This window comes from Elaeis guineensis, chromosome 2 (assembly GCF_000442705.2).
Source record: "Elaeis guineensis isolate ETL-2024a chromosome 2, EG11, whole genome shotgun sequence".
Taxonomy (NCBI): Eukaryota; Viridiplantae; Streptophyta; class Magnoliopsida; order Arecales; family Arecaceae; genus Elaeis; species Elaeis guineensis.
This window is the reverse complement of record NC_025994.2, coordinates 14,642,228-14,658,092: the sequence shown is the minus strand read 5'-3', so window position 1 is coordinate 14,658,092 and position 15,865 is coordinate 14,642,228. Positions and strand designations below refer to the sequence as shown.

The 15,865-nt window shown below is 37.5% G+C and overlaps 1 protein-coding gene across 1 annotated transcript; it reads left to right on the top strand.

The window, feature by feature from the left end:
- Window positions 1-13,488: 13,488 nt before the first annotated feature.
- Window positions 13,489-15,400, top strand: LOC140855221 (uncharacterized). The gene is made up of 3 exons (XM_073251099.1): window positions 13,489-13,524; window positions 14,545-15,009; window positions 15,086-15,400. Exons 1-3 carry the CDS (start codon window positions 13,489-13,491, stop codon window positions 15,398-15,400), a joined length of 816 nt encoding a protein of 271 aa, XP_073107200.1.
- The last annotated feature ends 465 nt before the right edge of the window (window positions 15,401-15,865 follow it).

Sequence of the window (15,865 nt, the reverse complement as noted above, 5' to 3'; positions counted from 1 at the left end):
GGCTTTGATAACCGCAAGAAGGATTATCCTCCAAAAATGATCAACATGCTGAATTGGGAAGACTTGCCAGATCTAGGATCATGCTTTCTTAACTCCTTAAGGTCGGCTGTGGCCGACCTTTACTTACCTCAGCCATAACCGAGGATGTGGTTGACCGAGGCTGAGGGTGATCCGCAACAAAATCAAATTCAAATTTTATGATAAGCACAAGTTTGTGGTATAGAAGTTATGAGTATAAAGTAAGTCATACTAGATCAACCATCTAATAAATTATAGTATTTGATGTGATATATTTCTAACTAATCATGAATTTTTATTTGGCTTAATTACTTTAAAATTCTTAAACTTTTTGGTGATTTTATTTTTATTCTAAACTTCAATTCATTGTAATTAGGTCATCAAATTTTTAGAATATTGCAATTGCTCTCTAGCTACTACTTCTGTCCAACGGCCATAATGAAAATGGTCATGTACTATGATGTGACATGTTGTGGAAACTGATATTGCATAATCAAATAGCTAATGTGAAATCTTTGTAAACTCTTTCTTCTTCCTTTTCTCCTTCTAGTTAGGATTTTTATTTTTTACTTTATCCTTTCCTCTGTACCATACCTCCTCTAAAACCCCACCCCCTCCCACACCACTATTGGTACCTCTACCTCCCTAAACATCTAGAAGATGAGGTACAAATGGTGCGGGTTTTGGAGAAGGTAATGGTTGATCAAAATAAAAGAAATGGGAAGTAGAAATCCTAGTTAGAAGGAGAGAAAAATAGAGAAGATAGAGTAAACTGTAGCTAGAAGAAGAGGAAAAGAGAAAAGGAGTTTAAACCCTCGCTAGAAGAGGATAAAAAAGAAAAAGGAGCTTAGGATTCTATGTCAGCTAATTTTATGCTACATCAACTTTCACTAAGTGTCATGTGATGGCACGTGACCATTTCTGTCATGATCTTTAGACGAAAGTAGTAGTCAAGAGATAAATTGCAATATTTTAGAAGTTCGATGACCTGATTGCAATGAATTGAAGTTCAGAATAAAAATAAAAATCTCTAAAAAATTTGAAATTTTTAAAGCAATTAAGTCTTTTTACTTTGGAGAATCAGTGAGAGAAACAAGCAAAATTATTCCAAAATGAATTCAACATACACAACAGAAGTAAGCAATTATGCAATGATATTTGACAAACCGGTGCTTTCTTCTTACTTATATAAATTAAAATTTATTTCTATAAATATAACTTACTTTTATTTGAAATTTTACTTAAGAAAACGTCCGACGTGACTAATATTATTGTAGAAAAAGAAAAGAGGGGATCTAGTTACTTGAGGAGATGTCTACGTAGAAACACATTAAGACAACAATAAAAAACCTCTAAATGATGCTGTTGCTTGGAAAAATCATATGTTTATCAAATTAAAAAATATTTATGTGAATAAAATATGACTATACAGAACTACTATTTAGTAAATGAGAATATAGTGTAGCTAATTTGTTATCGTAGGCAGAGCTGAACAACCTTAGCAAAAGATACCCTGAGAACTCCAAGAACATCCAAGTGAACTTTGCAAATTGGAAAAAAGAAAATAACAGCAACAAACTTAGAAATGAGGAAACCGAACTCCAATCATGTCAGCATGATTAGAACCAGAATATGATCAGGGAGAGAAAAGAGAGAAGAACACAGAATTTTCGAGAAGACGAGCTAAACTATCTGCAGGTTGGTTTGCCTGTTTGAAGGCATGAGAGGTGATAAAGCAATCCAAGGTTGAAGAACATTGGACAATATCCATCAGAAGTGGGTGGATTGGCTGCAATACCATTGAGATTCTGTCTATTTTAGAGCGCTTGACTATCCAGTTAATCACTATTAATGAGTCCCCTTTGAGGCAAATCCTCTTAAACCCAAGCTGATAAATGGCAATAGATAGACTCTTCCAAGTGGCCTGTAGTTGAGCTTCTGGAACAATATAGCATTGGACCTTGCCAATCCAGCATAAAGAGCAACCCCATGATAATCTCTAATAAGATAACCCAAGCCAACCACATTTTCAGACAAAGAAACATTGAAGTTGATTTTGACCACATTGCACGGTAGGGATACCCAAAACACCCAAAACACTAACCTTGAGGAAGAAATTTCTGAGCTCACGGAGCTGCCGATACCCCAAGACTACCTCACAATGGTCTCATTTACTTTCAGAGATGCTTGACTGCATTCTTCAGTATGGCTTTGCACTGAAATAAATACTTTTGATGGATTATGCTGGTTGCCTTGAAATATGTAGTTATTCCTTGAATTCCAAACGGTCCATGCAGTATAGCAGATAAGGCTTTTATCGTGATCATTGTTACTTCGATTTGAAGTAAAATCAATATGCTCCTGCACAGATCTGAGCGGGGGGATATGTTGGCATCTCCTCTTCATCTCACTCCAAACTTCCAATACTTGGGCGCAAGCAAAGAGGCAATGTTCCATATCTTCTATGTTCAAATGATACAAATGACAAATGATAGCCTGCTGCTGAATAAATCCTCTGGAATAAAGAAGAGCTTTACAAGGTAATCGACCCCAGCACACTTCCCCTAGAAAACCTTGCCTCTAGGTGCAACATTAAGCTGCCAAATCCAGTTGAAGTTTTGATTTAAATGGAAATTCTGGTTGTTCATAACTTGTGAAGACAGAATTTCAGCATACAACTCTTTTACCTTCAGTTTACCACTACCAGATTTTTATGTAACAAGGAGGTCCTCATATTGTTGCTGAGGGATGGGAATGGCCATAATTCGAGCAGCAAGCTCTTATGAGAACAGTTAATTCACCAGGTTGATATTCCAAGTTCCATTAGTGCTTGGCAACTGGGACACCTTCCAATTCACAATCCCAAAGAATAATGTTGATCGGCCCCACACTAGAATGTAATGACATATTGCTCGCCCATGGATCAGTTAGCACGTCGATAAGCACCATTGCCGACCAGCCAACTGAAAGAATATTTAACATACTTCGCAGCAGAGCAAATGGATTGCCATTAGTGAGATGATCCCCTCCAATGATAATTATCCCAGCTTCTGCCAAGTCGGAACAATTGTAGGAACAGGCACATTTGTCATAGGGTAATACGACCTACAAATGTGCCTGGTCTTATTTGCCTCGAACTAACCTAGCCCACGTAGAATTTTTGTGTAAGACCAAGTCCGCAGCAGCTTTTCCCATGCAAGCCTCTTTGTAAATCCTGATTGACTGTATACCCAGGCCACCTCTATTCTTATCAGTATAAATAGTGTCCCAAGAGAGCAAATGCATCTTCCTAGTGCCTGAGTTATGCCCCCATAGAAAGGCCTTAAAAATTTTCTCCAAATCATTAAGAACAATTGTAGGAACAGGCACATTTGTCATAGGGTAAATATAACACGAATTCAGAGTAGCTTCAAGAAAAGTGATACGACCAGCCTGTGACAGATGCTTCCACTTCCAGGCGTTAAACCTCTTGTAGATACAATCAGACAAGGGATTAAAATCTTGATACTTCAATCTTGACCTTGATAAAGGCACTCCCAAGTAATTCTGAGAACCCTTTTTTAGTGGTACATTAAAAATTCCCAGAATTTGCTGCTTGATTCCCATATCAATTTTTCTGCTGAATTGAATCTGCCATTTCTGCACATTAACTTGCTAATCAGATTGAATACGATGGTTTATAACAGTAGTCATTAATAGACTTGCATTGTTAATAGATGCTCTGGCCACAAGAACTAAATCGTCAGCGAACATCAGATGTGTAATGCTAGGATCATTCCATCTCGGTTGATAACGATATAAACCTCCAGCATTTACTAAATCATTCAAAGATCTAGACAACATGTCAGAGCAGAGAACAAACAGAATTGGAGAAAGCGGACATCCTTGTCTTAATCCCATGGATGAAGAAAACCAACTGGATGGAATGCTATTGACAATAACAGAACCAGTAGGATCTTGGATGCAACACAAGATCCACATAATAAAATTCCCATGGAAACCATAATGAGTGAGGACGGCAATAGGATATCTCCAAGAAACTGTCATAAGCTTTCTCCATATCGGCTTTTATGACCATTAAGAAATTTCTTTTAGAAGTTTGACTCATATAATGGAAAGCCTCCTGGGCTATCATTATATTATTTGAAATATTCCAATCAGGCATGAATGTGCCATGTTCCGTTGACCCCAAAGTTGGTATAAACTATGTTGCTGCAGGGCTCCGAAGGTAAGGTCGACAGTGAATCGAGCTGGAGAGTTAAAAGCTGTACCGATATGAATCGCAAGTGAAACCTACAAAAAAAATCTCAAAACCGTGGGGTGCCCTCCGATTTAGGACCCTCCGATACTTAAGTCAGTCGAGACCTTGAGAACAGATAGTGAAAATGGAGAAGCAAAAAGCAAGAAGTGAGAGTTTGAGTGGAGAAAAGTGAAGAAAACTCTGATTTCTTTTGAGAAATCTGGTAGAGTTTTATCTCTGTTCACTCAAACTTGACTAACCTCCCAAAAGTACCTTGTCCTCCTTTATATAGAGGGAGCTTGTTTAGGTCTTAATAAAAGGTTGTTAGGCCATTAGAGATTTATTAGACCGTTATAGATCTATGAAGCTGTTAGGCCATTGAAGATTTGTTAGATCGTTAGAGATCTGTTAGGCTGTTGGATTGTTGTAACAGAATGGCCAGCCACACAGAGATCGTAGGATGGTTGTCCATGTGGCAAATGAGCTGGAATATAACTGAAAGACAGTTACGGCTGAGTTGGATGACAACTATCAGATAACCATCCATAGACGTGGTGGCATATCGGTAAAAGATCGATGTAGGATAGCTGACTTCAATAACTATCTAAATTGGACATCATACCTTTGGTGCCGATTATTAAGTCAGTTGACAATCGAAGTAAGATGAGGGAGATCGAAAGCAAATCGAGGTGAGCGTTCCACTCACCAACAACTCTGGATTAAGCTGATTAGCAGATAATACTGAAGAGGTAGGTCGGTCATGGGCTGATGTAATCTGAGGGAACATTTAACTCAAATCACAATCTGCTGCCACGTGTCCAGATGATGATGATCTCAGTCTTCCGATGAGGTTGGCTTTCTGATGATCTCGACCCTCTGATGAGGTCAGCCTTCTAATGAGATCAGTATTATGATGAGCCCACCGTCGAGCCTTACATCGATATTCTTGTCAATTTGAGAACTCATGAGTATAAATTCTGAGGACATCAGCTGAGATGATATGACTCCCTATAATATTTACCCCGCACTTCTGAGTCCGAAGAAGTTACTTTGGATGAAAGAAGTAGTCCATGAAAAAAGTTATCAACTTGTCCGAGGTGATGAATCAATGTCGTTTGATTCAAATGAACCACTACATCCTTCCACCTGAGCTCGAAGTGGATGGATCGGATCTCCCGTATATCTGATAGGATTTCAATATTTGGTACCTCATTTTCTTCTCTTTCAAGGATATATTGTCTGAGAATTTAAGTCAGAACTTGTCAAGTTGATATTTTGTGAGGTTCAACATTTTTCATCTTGGTCCTTTCGGGACTTAAGCTCGATCCGAAGATCGACTTTTCATCTTGAACTTTTTCGGACTTAAGCTTGATCCGATAATCCACTTTTCATCTTGGTTCTTTCGGGACTTAAGCTCGATCTGGAGATCGACTTTTCATCTTAATTCTTTCAGAACCTAAGCTTGATCCAAAGATCAACCTTTTATCTTTGTCCTTTCTGGATTTATCTCAATCTAGAGATCGATATTTTGATCCTCAAGAGGACTTGGCCCATTCGGGGCTTTAAACCGATTCGGAGATCGAATTTTTGATCCGGAGATCGGCTTTTTATCTTTATCCTTTCTGGATTTATCTCAATCTAGAGATCGATATTTTGGTCCTCAAGAGGACTTGGCCCATTTGGGGCTTTAAATCGAATCGGAGATCAGATTTTTGATCCTATCAAAACTTATCTCGATTCGAAGATTGAGTTTTTGATCCTCTCAAGATTTATCTCGATTCTGAGATCAATATTTTGGTCCTCAGGAGGATTTGGCCCATTCGGGGTTTTATATTGATTCAAAGATCGGATTTTTGATCCATTGAGACTTATCTCGATCCAGAGATCGAGTTTTTGGTCCTCTCGAAACTTATCTCGATCCGGAGATCCATATTTTGATGAGATCAGCCTCCTCATGATCTCGATTTTTTGATGAGCTTGATTTTCTGATGAGCTCAACCTTCTGATGAGGTCTGCCTTCTGATGAGCTCAGTCTTTTGATGAGCTCGGTCCACTATAAGAAATATAAGAGTTAACAATAAAAATTTTGCAATTGATAGAATTTGTTTCTAACCGTTGTTAATCGACAACGAATTTGCAAAAGAATGCTTAATTTCATTGCTAATTTTGAAAAAATAAATTTGCAACAGACTTGCAATGGATTAGACATGAAAATTTTACAATGAAATAAAAATAAACCTAAAAATAGTTGTATCATTGGCAACGAAATTACAATGCATTAGCAACAGAATATTGCAACGGATTTACAATAAATTTAATTTTTGTTATTAATAGTTGGTTAAAGGAATTATAAATTTTTTTAATTAGCTAACAACGGATTTACAATTGAAGTTATTCTATTGCTAATCTGAAAATAAAAAAATTATAACAAAAATGAACAGTATCATCTTCGTTGCTACTCTAGAAAAAAAAAGAACTCACTAGGAAGCGATTTGGCAATGGAATTGCAATAAAATTTCAAACTACTGTTAATTTAAAAAATAAAAAAATTCATTAGGAAGCGGTTTTACAACTGAATTGCAATGGAATTTTAGTCCGTTGCTAATTTTAAAAAAAAAAATAAAATCATAACTCTCTGTTAGCCTGATTTTTCCTTTCTTTTTTCCTATCTTTTCTCTCCCTCTCTCTCAATCGAACCACCCTAAATCTCCTCTCCTGCACAAAAAAGTCCTGATTTTCTCTACTCCGCACGATGCCCCTGTCGCTCCATTGCTCGCAACCCAGCCCTATGCGACCCCAGTGGCCCCAGCACACTCATCCAATGTTGCTCCATGTGACGCCCCCCATCGCTCTACTACTTGCAACCCAGCCCTCCCCCATATGACCCCCCTCCCCTCCCCCAACCTCAGAGCCCACACCCCCCAGCCTCAACAATGCCTACAACCAGCACCCCTCATAGCTCCCTGTGACCTCCTCTCCTCCCCGACGGTGGCGCCCGCACCCCCCCCCCCCCTCCGATCCATGCAACACCTCCCCACCCAGGCATCCGTCCTCCTGATGGGGCAAACCCACGCCACCCCCCGAACCCCTTCGGCCTCCCACCCTCTCTCTCTCTCTCTCTCGCTCTCGCTCGGTGGTTGGTGGGCAACCGGAGCTCCTGCCCCAGTCCCTCTTTAGCCGCTCCAAGCCTCCCACTAGGTCGAAGCTCCTGAGGATGGAAAAAGCATAGGAGAAGTAGGGAAAACAAAGGAAAACGTTAACAAAAAAAAAGAAAATACAAGAAATTAAATCGATATGAATGATCTTTTTTTTGTCCTTTACAATTCTTATTCCTTTCATTTCATTCATCTTTTCTGGGATCTGTGGGGAAGGAGAGCACCTAAGGGAGATTAGAGATTCTTTAGGTTCCAATTGGGGTTGTTTCTCTGAGTTATGGCAGGGTGAGTTGATTTCAATCAAGAAAGGAGAGCGGCATAAGGAGAGCGGAGGGGTTCATAAGTTCCAGTTTGATACCTCCACCTCGAGTACAAGAACCTGAATCTAGTAATGAACTAGTAGACATGGTACCTCCTTCACCTCATAGATCAAATAGGATCTTCCATCCTCCTAAAAAGTATTTAGGTATTCTTACAGAGGATCTAGATAAAGTATTCTTTATGAGAGATAGGGACGTTAGGAATGATCTCAAGACCTATAATGAGGTGATGTTAGATGTTGACTCCGAAAGATGGATGAAAATGATGAAGTCAGAAATTGACTCCATATATTCCAACCATGTTTGGACCTTAGTAGATCCACCCGAAGGTATTATACCTATTGACTGTAAATGGATCCATAAAAGAAAAATTAGATCGGATGGTTAGGTAGAGACCTATAAGGCATGGCTGGTTGCGAAAGATTATAGTCAATGCGAAGGTATTGACTATCAAAAAATCTTTTTATCCATGGTTATATTGAAATCTATCCAGATTTTGCTAACGGTTGCAGCTTTTCATGATTATAAAATTTGATAAATGGATATAAAAATTGCCTTCCTAAATAGATATCTTGAGAAAGATATCTATATGGAACAGCCTTTGGATTTCACATCCAGTGATAGTGATCACAAGGTCTGCAAGCTACAAAGATCCATATATAGACTCAAATAAGCATCTCAGAGTTGGAACACTCACTTAATGATGTGATCAAAATATTTGATTTCATCAAAAATGAGGAGGAGCCGTATGTGTACAAAAAGGTCAGTGGGAGTGCTGTCATATTTTTTGTATTGTACATGGATGACATCCTCCTGATTGAAAATGATATTCACATACTGACATCGGTCAAAGTATAGTTGTCAAAAGAATTTATCATAAAAAATCTAGGAGAAGTTTCCTATATTCTTAATATAAAGGTCTAAAGGGATAGATCTAAGAGAATGATAGGACTTTCACAGCGAATGTACATACAGGAGATGCTAAAAAGGTTCAACATAAAAAACTCTAAGAGAGATCTCTTGTCCCTTAGACATGGCATTCATCTCTCCAAGAAGATGTGTCCTGACACACCTGAAGAGATCCAGCATATAAGCAAGATCTCTTATACTTCGACAATAGGGAGCCTCATGTATGCCATACTATGTATACGATCTGATATAGCTTTTGCCATGAGTGTCACGAGCAGATATCAGATGAATTTAGGTGAAGAACACTGTACTGCTGTGAAGAACATCTTTAAGTACTTGAAAAAGACTAAAAATTTATTTTTGATCTTTGATGAAGGATCGAAGCTGAAAATAGAGCAATACACCAATTCAGACTTCATGACTGATGTCAATGATAGAAAGTCTACATCAGAATATATTTTCTTATATAATAGAGGATCAGTCAGCTGAAAAAATTTCAAGCAGTCGGTCATTGCAGATTCAACCATCAAAGTCGAGTACATCGTCGTCTTTGAAGCTGCTAAGAAAGCTTTTTGATTCAAGAAGTTCATTGCGAAGCTGGATGTAATGCCATCAGATGTCATTGTACTGCACTACGATAACAACGGTGCCATAGCTCTCGCTAAGGAGTCCAAGTCTCATCAAAAATTCAAGTATATAGAGCGGCGATTCTACATCATATGCGAATATTTTTAGAAGAAGTTCATCGAGGTGTAGAGAGTCGACTCCATATAGAACATGGCGAACTTGCTGACCAAGTCTCTTAACCAGCAAAAGATCGAAGCTCACCCTGAGAAGATGGGTCTTAGGTATATGGTCAATTAGCTTTAGGTCAAGTGGAAGTTTGTTAGATGAGTGTCCTAGAAGTCAATTATTGGCTGACATATTTTGTAATTTCAGGACTTAACTTTAAACTTGTAATACTTTTATTATTAATAAAAAAATATTTTTATTTCAATCATGTTAATATATCCATGATTTATTCTAAAAATTAACAAAGATGATTTTGTATATTCTCAAGATGTTGAGAATTTGAGATATACATTATTAGTAGTTAGTTTCTAAATGCTCCTGATCAATGGATCATTATGGAGGACAGTGATCAATCCATTTAAGATTGGTGCATGGATCATCTCTCTTCTGGACAAATGAGTCTCGGATCTGTGATGTAGGGACATTGGGATGAGAGTGTAAGTGATTGTTAGAGAATAACTTATACTGAGAGTGATCAATATGAGAAATCACTTGGATGTCTACTCACTCGTCAGTAGTTGTCTCGATACTGCAGTGGTGTGAGTAGTCCTTTGACCTGTGATGTCATTGGATATTCACAGCGAGACTACTGAGTTTGACTGCATGCTCCCTTGATCCCTAGTTATTCGGATCCTTTCTGTATATGTTGTATACAGTAGGTTCAGATTTGCTGTTAGGAATAAGATACACCTAGATAGAATCTATCAATATTGGTAGAAAAGAAGAAGTCCTATATGATTTGTGAGACTGAGTTCAGAAAGATTTTGACTAAAGCAAGTGTGAATACTGAAAAAAATTTCATGAGATTCATAAGTAAACTCGAGTCAAGCCAATCTGGTATATGACTGACGATGGAGTCTGACGAGTTCTCTATGACCTCTGTCAGATCAGGACTCATGATAGAAGGATTGAATCATACAGTAAGTACACCTAGGAATTCATATTTTTATTCCACTGGATTACTACTATATACTGCTAGATATCACTAGTGGATTGTGGGACTCATCAGACGTCGTCTTGATGATCGATAACCCTCGAAGGGTAGAGTTAGAATTATTTCAATCCATCGAAAAGAGTTTCGATGATATTATGATGGAGATTATAATATATCTCACTACCAGACAGAATGGAACCTATAGGATCACACACAAAAGAGGTTCTTGTCCGATCATATGGTTGATCAACGATTATAAATTATTGATGGGTATAATCGTTAATATGATTGACCATTAACTTTATGCAAATATTGTAATTAAGTAATTCACTAAGTGCTAATGAATTATATGAAGATTAATTAGTAATTGGATTGCTAATTGACTCAATTTGATTGAGGAATGAGGTTCGGATCAAGTCTAGCTGAATTGGATTTATTTTGATTTGGATTGATTTTGATTGGATCAAGCCTAATTGTGAGGAAGATTAATTATTGATTTGATCAAGACTTGAGTTTAGTTAATTTCTAATTAGATTAGGATTTGATTGAAGAGATTGGGTTCTTAATTTGATTAGGTTCCATTATCTATTTGGGTCAAACCAAATCTGATTTTGTTTAAACTAAAATAGAAAACCCTAGATTTCCATCTCCCTAAGACTTTCTCTCTCCCCTTACATGCCCTAGTTTTCATAAGATATTTTTCATGCTAAAAGAGGTTTGGCATGAATAATATTAGTGTGAGAAAGGAGTGGGCATAGTAAGGGTAGGTGATAATGCTTGGTGACTCATCTATCTTATCTCCTAATCTCTTTCTTATTTTGAATTTGATTCAAATCAAGAGATGGAGATAAGAAAAAATAAATCAGATATTGTAAGAAATAAAGGTGGCACCAATCTACCTATCCTTATGGGCATTGAGAAAGGAGCAACGTGAGAAATCAGATCTGATTTCTCACGCTACTCCTTAGTGCTTGGTGCAAATAATTTTGGATGCCCATATTTGTTTGGCATGTCATGGTGTGGCACCCCCTTCCAAAACCCTAATCTCTCCTCCTTATAAATAGGGTCCAAAAGTTGGACACCTATAGCATGAAAAATAGAGAAAAATTTTGAGAGAAAAGTTTTGCTCAAAATCCGAGCCTCCTTCCTCCTTTTCTTCCTCTCCATTCTTCTTAGTTCTCAAGAGAGTCTGTAAGATCTGAGGGAGAACCAAATCAGCCATCAAAGAAAAGATCTTTGCAAGAAAGCTAGCACTCTAAGAAGATCATCTCACCTCTAATTGGAATGAGTCTTCATGTGGATATTTGTGGAGATCGGACACATGTGTAGCTAGAGGAATCATTCAGATCTACAATCATCGACTGCAGTATAGTTCGACCCACCAAGGTACTGAGATCCAATCTCAATTTTTAATTTTTAATTTTTAGATTATATGCATATCTTAGGTCTGGGCACAAGTAGTATTAGATTTGATCTAATGCATGTAGGGTTAAAGAGGTTTAATCTGGATCTGCTTCCACTATTTTAAAATTTTATTTTGAAATCTATGCATGCAACCCTACCGGCTTTCTAACACCAGACATCCCTCCTCCTGATGGGGTAAACCCACACCACCCCTAGAACCCCTCCGACCTCCCACCCTCTCTCTCTCTCTCTCTCGCTCGCTCGCTCCTACTCTCGCTCGATGGTTGGTGGGCAGCCAGACCTCCTCCCCAGTCCCTCTTCAGCTGCTCCAAGCCTCCCACCAGGTCGAAGCTCCTGAGAACAGGAAAAGTAAGGAAAATAGAAGAAAATGTCAACAAAAAAAAGGAAATACAAGAAATTAAATTGGTATGAATAATCTTTTTTTCCCTTTTTGATTCTTATTCCATTCATTTCATTCTTCTTTTCTGGGATCTGTGGGGAAGGATAGCACCTGAGGGAGATCAGAGATTCTTTAGGTTCCGATTGGGGTTGTTTCTTTGAGTTGTGGCAGGGTGAGTTGATTTCAATCAGAAAAGGAGAGCAACATAGGGAGAGCAGAGGGGTTCATAGGTTCCGATTTGGGTTTTTTCTCAAGCATATGGGATTTTATGCGAGTTGTCGTGGTGTGAGTTGGTCCCTTAAGGATTTGAGAGCTTAGTCTTGGTGGAAGCATGATATTTTGTAAGGTTTGGGGATGGCAAGATGGGGCCATCGGTAGTGGTGGCGCGATGACGGTGGGGTGGGGGCAAAGATGAGGAAAAGAGAAAGAGAGAGCATTATTCATATATTTCTAAGAAATTGCATGCTAATAATTCAATGTATATTTGTTTCTATATACTTTTATTGCTATACATTAAGATATTGGTAGTTTGATATGAATTTGATATTTATTAATGCACAATGACAGTTGAACATAATGGATCGGAGTTGGATGAGCCATAGGGTCTATAATGGAAGAGTGACATAAGAATTTAAGGATGGAGTTGATGAGTTCATTGCAATTGCAACATTGAATCTATTGACTATGGAAGGGGATAAAATTCTATGCTCATGCACGATATGTAAGAATAAAAAAATTTTTATCCCCAATTTAGTGATGATGCACCTTTACAAGAAAGATTTTGTGCAAGGCTATCAAAATCGGACACTTCATTGGGAACCTTTTTAGAGGTTTGATGACCCTCATCCTGTAAGTGCTAAGGGGGGAGGGATAGATCTTAGAAACCTTATGTAGACATAGTTATGGATGGCATAAGGAGGGCTGATGTGACCTATGATACTATGAATGACTTTAATGAAACTTCAAATCCATCAGCTGCAAGGTTTTATGAATTGCTTAGAGATACTAATGAGCCATTGTGGGAGGGGTGTAAAGCGCATACTAGGTTATTGGCCGTAACATAATTGTTGAATCTCAAATCAGAGTTTAATATGAGTGAGGCATGTTATGACCGTATGCTCCTAATAATTAAGAGTATACTACCTAAGGATGAATAGTTATCAGAGAATTTTTATTGATCGAAGAAAATGGTCATGGAGTTGGGATTAAGCTATAAGAAGATAAATGCTTGTCTGAATGATTGTATGTTATACTACAAGAATGACGAGGAGAAAAAAGAGTGTTCCATTTGTGGTTAGCCTCGATTCAAGCCTGATATGGAGGACAATACAAAGTATAATGTACCTTATAAGGTATTGCACTATTTTTCTCTAACTCCGAGGCTCCAACGATAATATATGTCAAGAAAATCTGCTTGGCATATGCGATGGCATAAAGAATGTGTCAGTCGTGATCCGACCGTGGTCTCACATCCGACAGATGGAGAGGCATGTAAATAATTTGACTTAGTGCATCTAGACTTTGCTAGTGCGTATCAAAATATTAGACTGGGGCTATGTACTGATGGATACACACTATTTGCCAACAATTCTGCACCTTATTCATATTGGCCTATTTTTGTAACACTGTATAACTTGCCGCCAGAAAAATGCATGGATAAAAGTAATATATTCTTAACTCTTATTATTCTTGATCCGACTTCATCTGGCCAAAGCATAGATGTTTTTCTTAGGCCATTCATTGATGAATTGCAAAGTTTATGGAGTAAGGGTGTATGCACATTTGATGCTTTCCAGAAACAAAACTTTAACATTAGGGCTGCCCTTTTATGGACAATCAATGATTTTTCTATCTATGGGATGTTGTCACGATGGAGCACACATGGTAAACCTCCATGTCCTTATTGTATGAAACATACAAAATCATTTACTCTAAAGGATGGTAGTAAGAAATTGTGTTGGTTTGATTGTCATCGATGGTTTCTTCCTTAAGGATGTCCTTTCCGCAAACAAAATGATGCATTCATAAAATCAATCCAAGAAAGAGCAAAACCTATATCCAGATGGAGTGGCAAGAAAATTAAAAATAGATTAGATCAATTTGATCAAATGATGTTCGGTCATGTATGTGGTCAATAAAAACTCATTGGGTTTGAAAAAGAACATAATTCGAAAAAAGTTAGCATATTCTGGGAGTTGCCTTACAGGTCCACAAATCTTATTCATCATAATTTAGATGACATGCATGTTGAGAAAAATATGTTTGATAATATATTTAACACTGTAATGGACATCAAAGGCAAAACAAAGGATATCGTTCAAGCCGATTGTGATATAAAATAGTTTTGCAAGTGGCCAGAGCTTGAGCTATAGGAAATTAGGGGCAAATTAGTAAAGCCTAAGGCAACTTACGTGTCGTCACCAGTTCAAGTCAAGAAGGTGTGTGTATGGGTTAAGCAATTAAAGTTTCCAAATGGATATGTGTCGAATATAGCTCGAGGGGTTAATATGATCGAAGGCAAAATATATGGCATGAAGAGTCATGATTGTCATATATTCATGCAAAGATTGTTGCCTTTGGCATTCTGTGATATGTTACCTAAACCGATATGGGGTGCATTGGCTGAACTAAACCAATTTTTTAGATATTTATGTATTCCAAAATTGCATATTGATAAAATAGAGTTGCTTGAGAAAAATATTGTAGAGATAATTTATAAGTTAGAAAAGATATTTCCCTCCGCATTATTCAATTCAATAAAGCATCTACCTATACATTTGCCATATGAAGCAAAAGTAGGTGGGCCAGTCCAGTACAGATGGATATGTCCTTTTGAAAGATAATTTTTCTATTATTTCCTCATCTCTTATATATCCTTACTAGTAAGAACTAAATCTTTGAACATGACATTGTAGGTGTATGCATGACTTGAAGAAAAAAGTTGGCAACAAAGCTAGGGTAGAAGATTCAATAAGCAAAGCATATATCATTAAGAAAATTTTTAATTTTTGTTCGCATTACTTTGAACCTCACATTCAAACCCAACGCACTAGAGTCCCCCGAAATGATGGAGTTTTTGTTGATGCGGAAGATCGTTTGTCCGTATTCATAAGATCTGGTCGTGCATTTGGAAAAAGTTGGACGAGATATTTGACTGATGAAGAGATACATACTATCAAGATATATGTCCTCCTAAATTGCATTGAGGTTGAACAATACCGTGAGTAAGTTTTCAAAGCTATCTATGTTATATCTCTCATTATGTGTCCATGATCCATGGTTTTCAGGTAATCTATGTTATGTTTCTTAATACTTTTAATGAGACAAACAATTTGATGATGATATAAGAAAGATTTGTTAGAAATTGTATCTTAAAATCAATCGTGTGATGATTGAGTTCATCCTTGTATATGAATTATTGATTATTGAATAATAGTTATTCTGATATTTTTCATCACAAAGTGACATCTTCTTTGAACTCTTGTACTGTATGAAGTCCCTAGAACTATGCTAGTGTACGATAGAGAGAGGATTTATCGTATAGATCTTAAACAAGTTCGCGATTAAATGATACGTCATTATGAGACGATGACGTTTATCGAGTGAAGGTCGTTGTGTGCCATATGGGTTGGTTATCCTCTTAACCAAAGAGTATGGTGACACTGGTATGGCATATAGGTGAGATGTAAAGGT

Coding starts and splice junctions, on each gene's coding strand:
- LOC140855221 (XM_073251099.1), top strand. CDS start 13,489: ATGGAGGACAATACAAAGTATAATGTACCTTATAAG. Junction 13,525..14,544: donor AGTATAATGTACCTTATAAG/GTATTGCACTAT, acceptor CTTGAGCTATAG/GAAATTAGGGGCAAATTAGT. Junction 15,010..15,085: donor GATGGATATGTCCTTTTGAA/AGATAATTTTTC, acceptor ACATGACATTGT/AGGTGTATGCATGACTTGAA.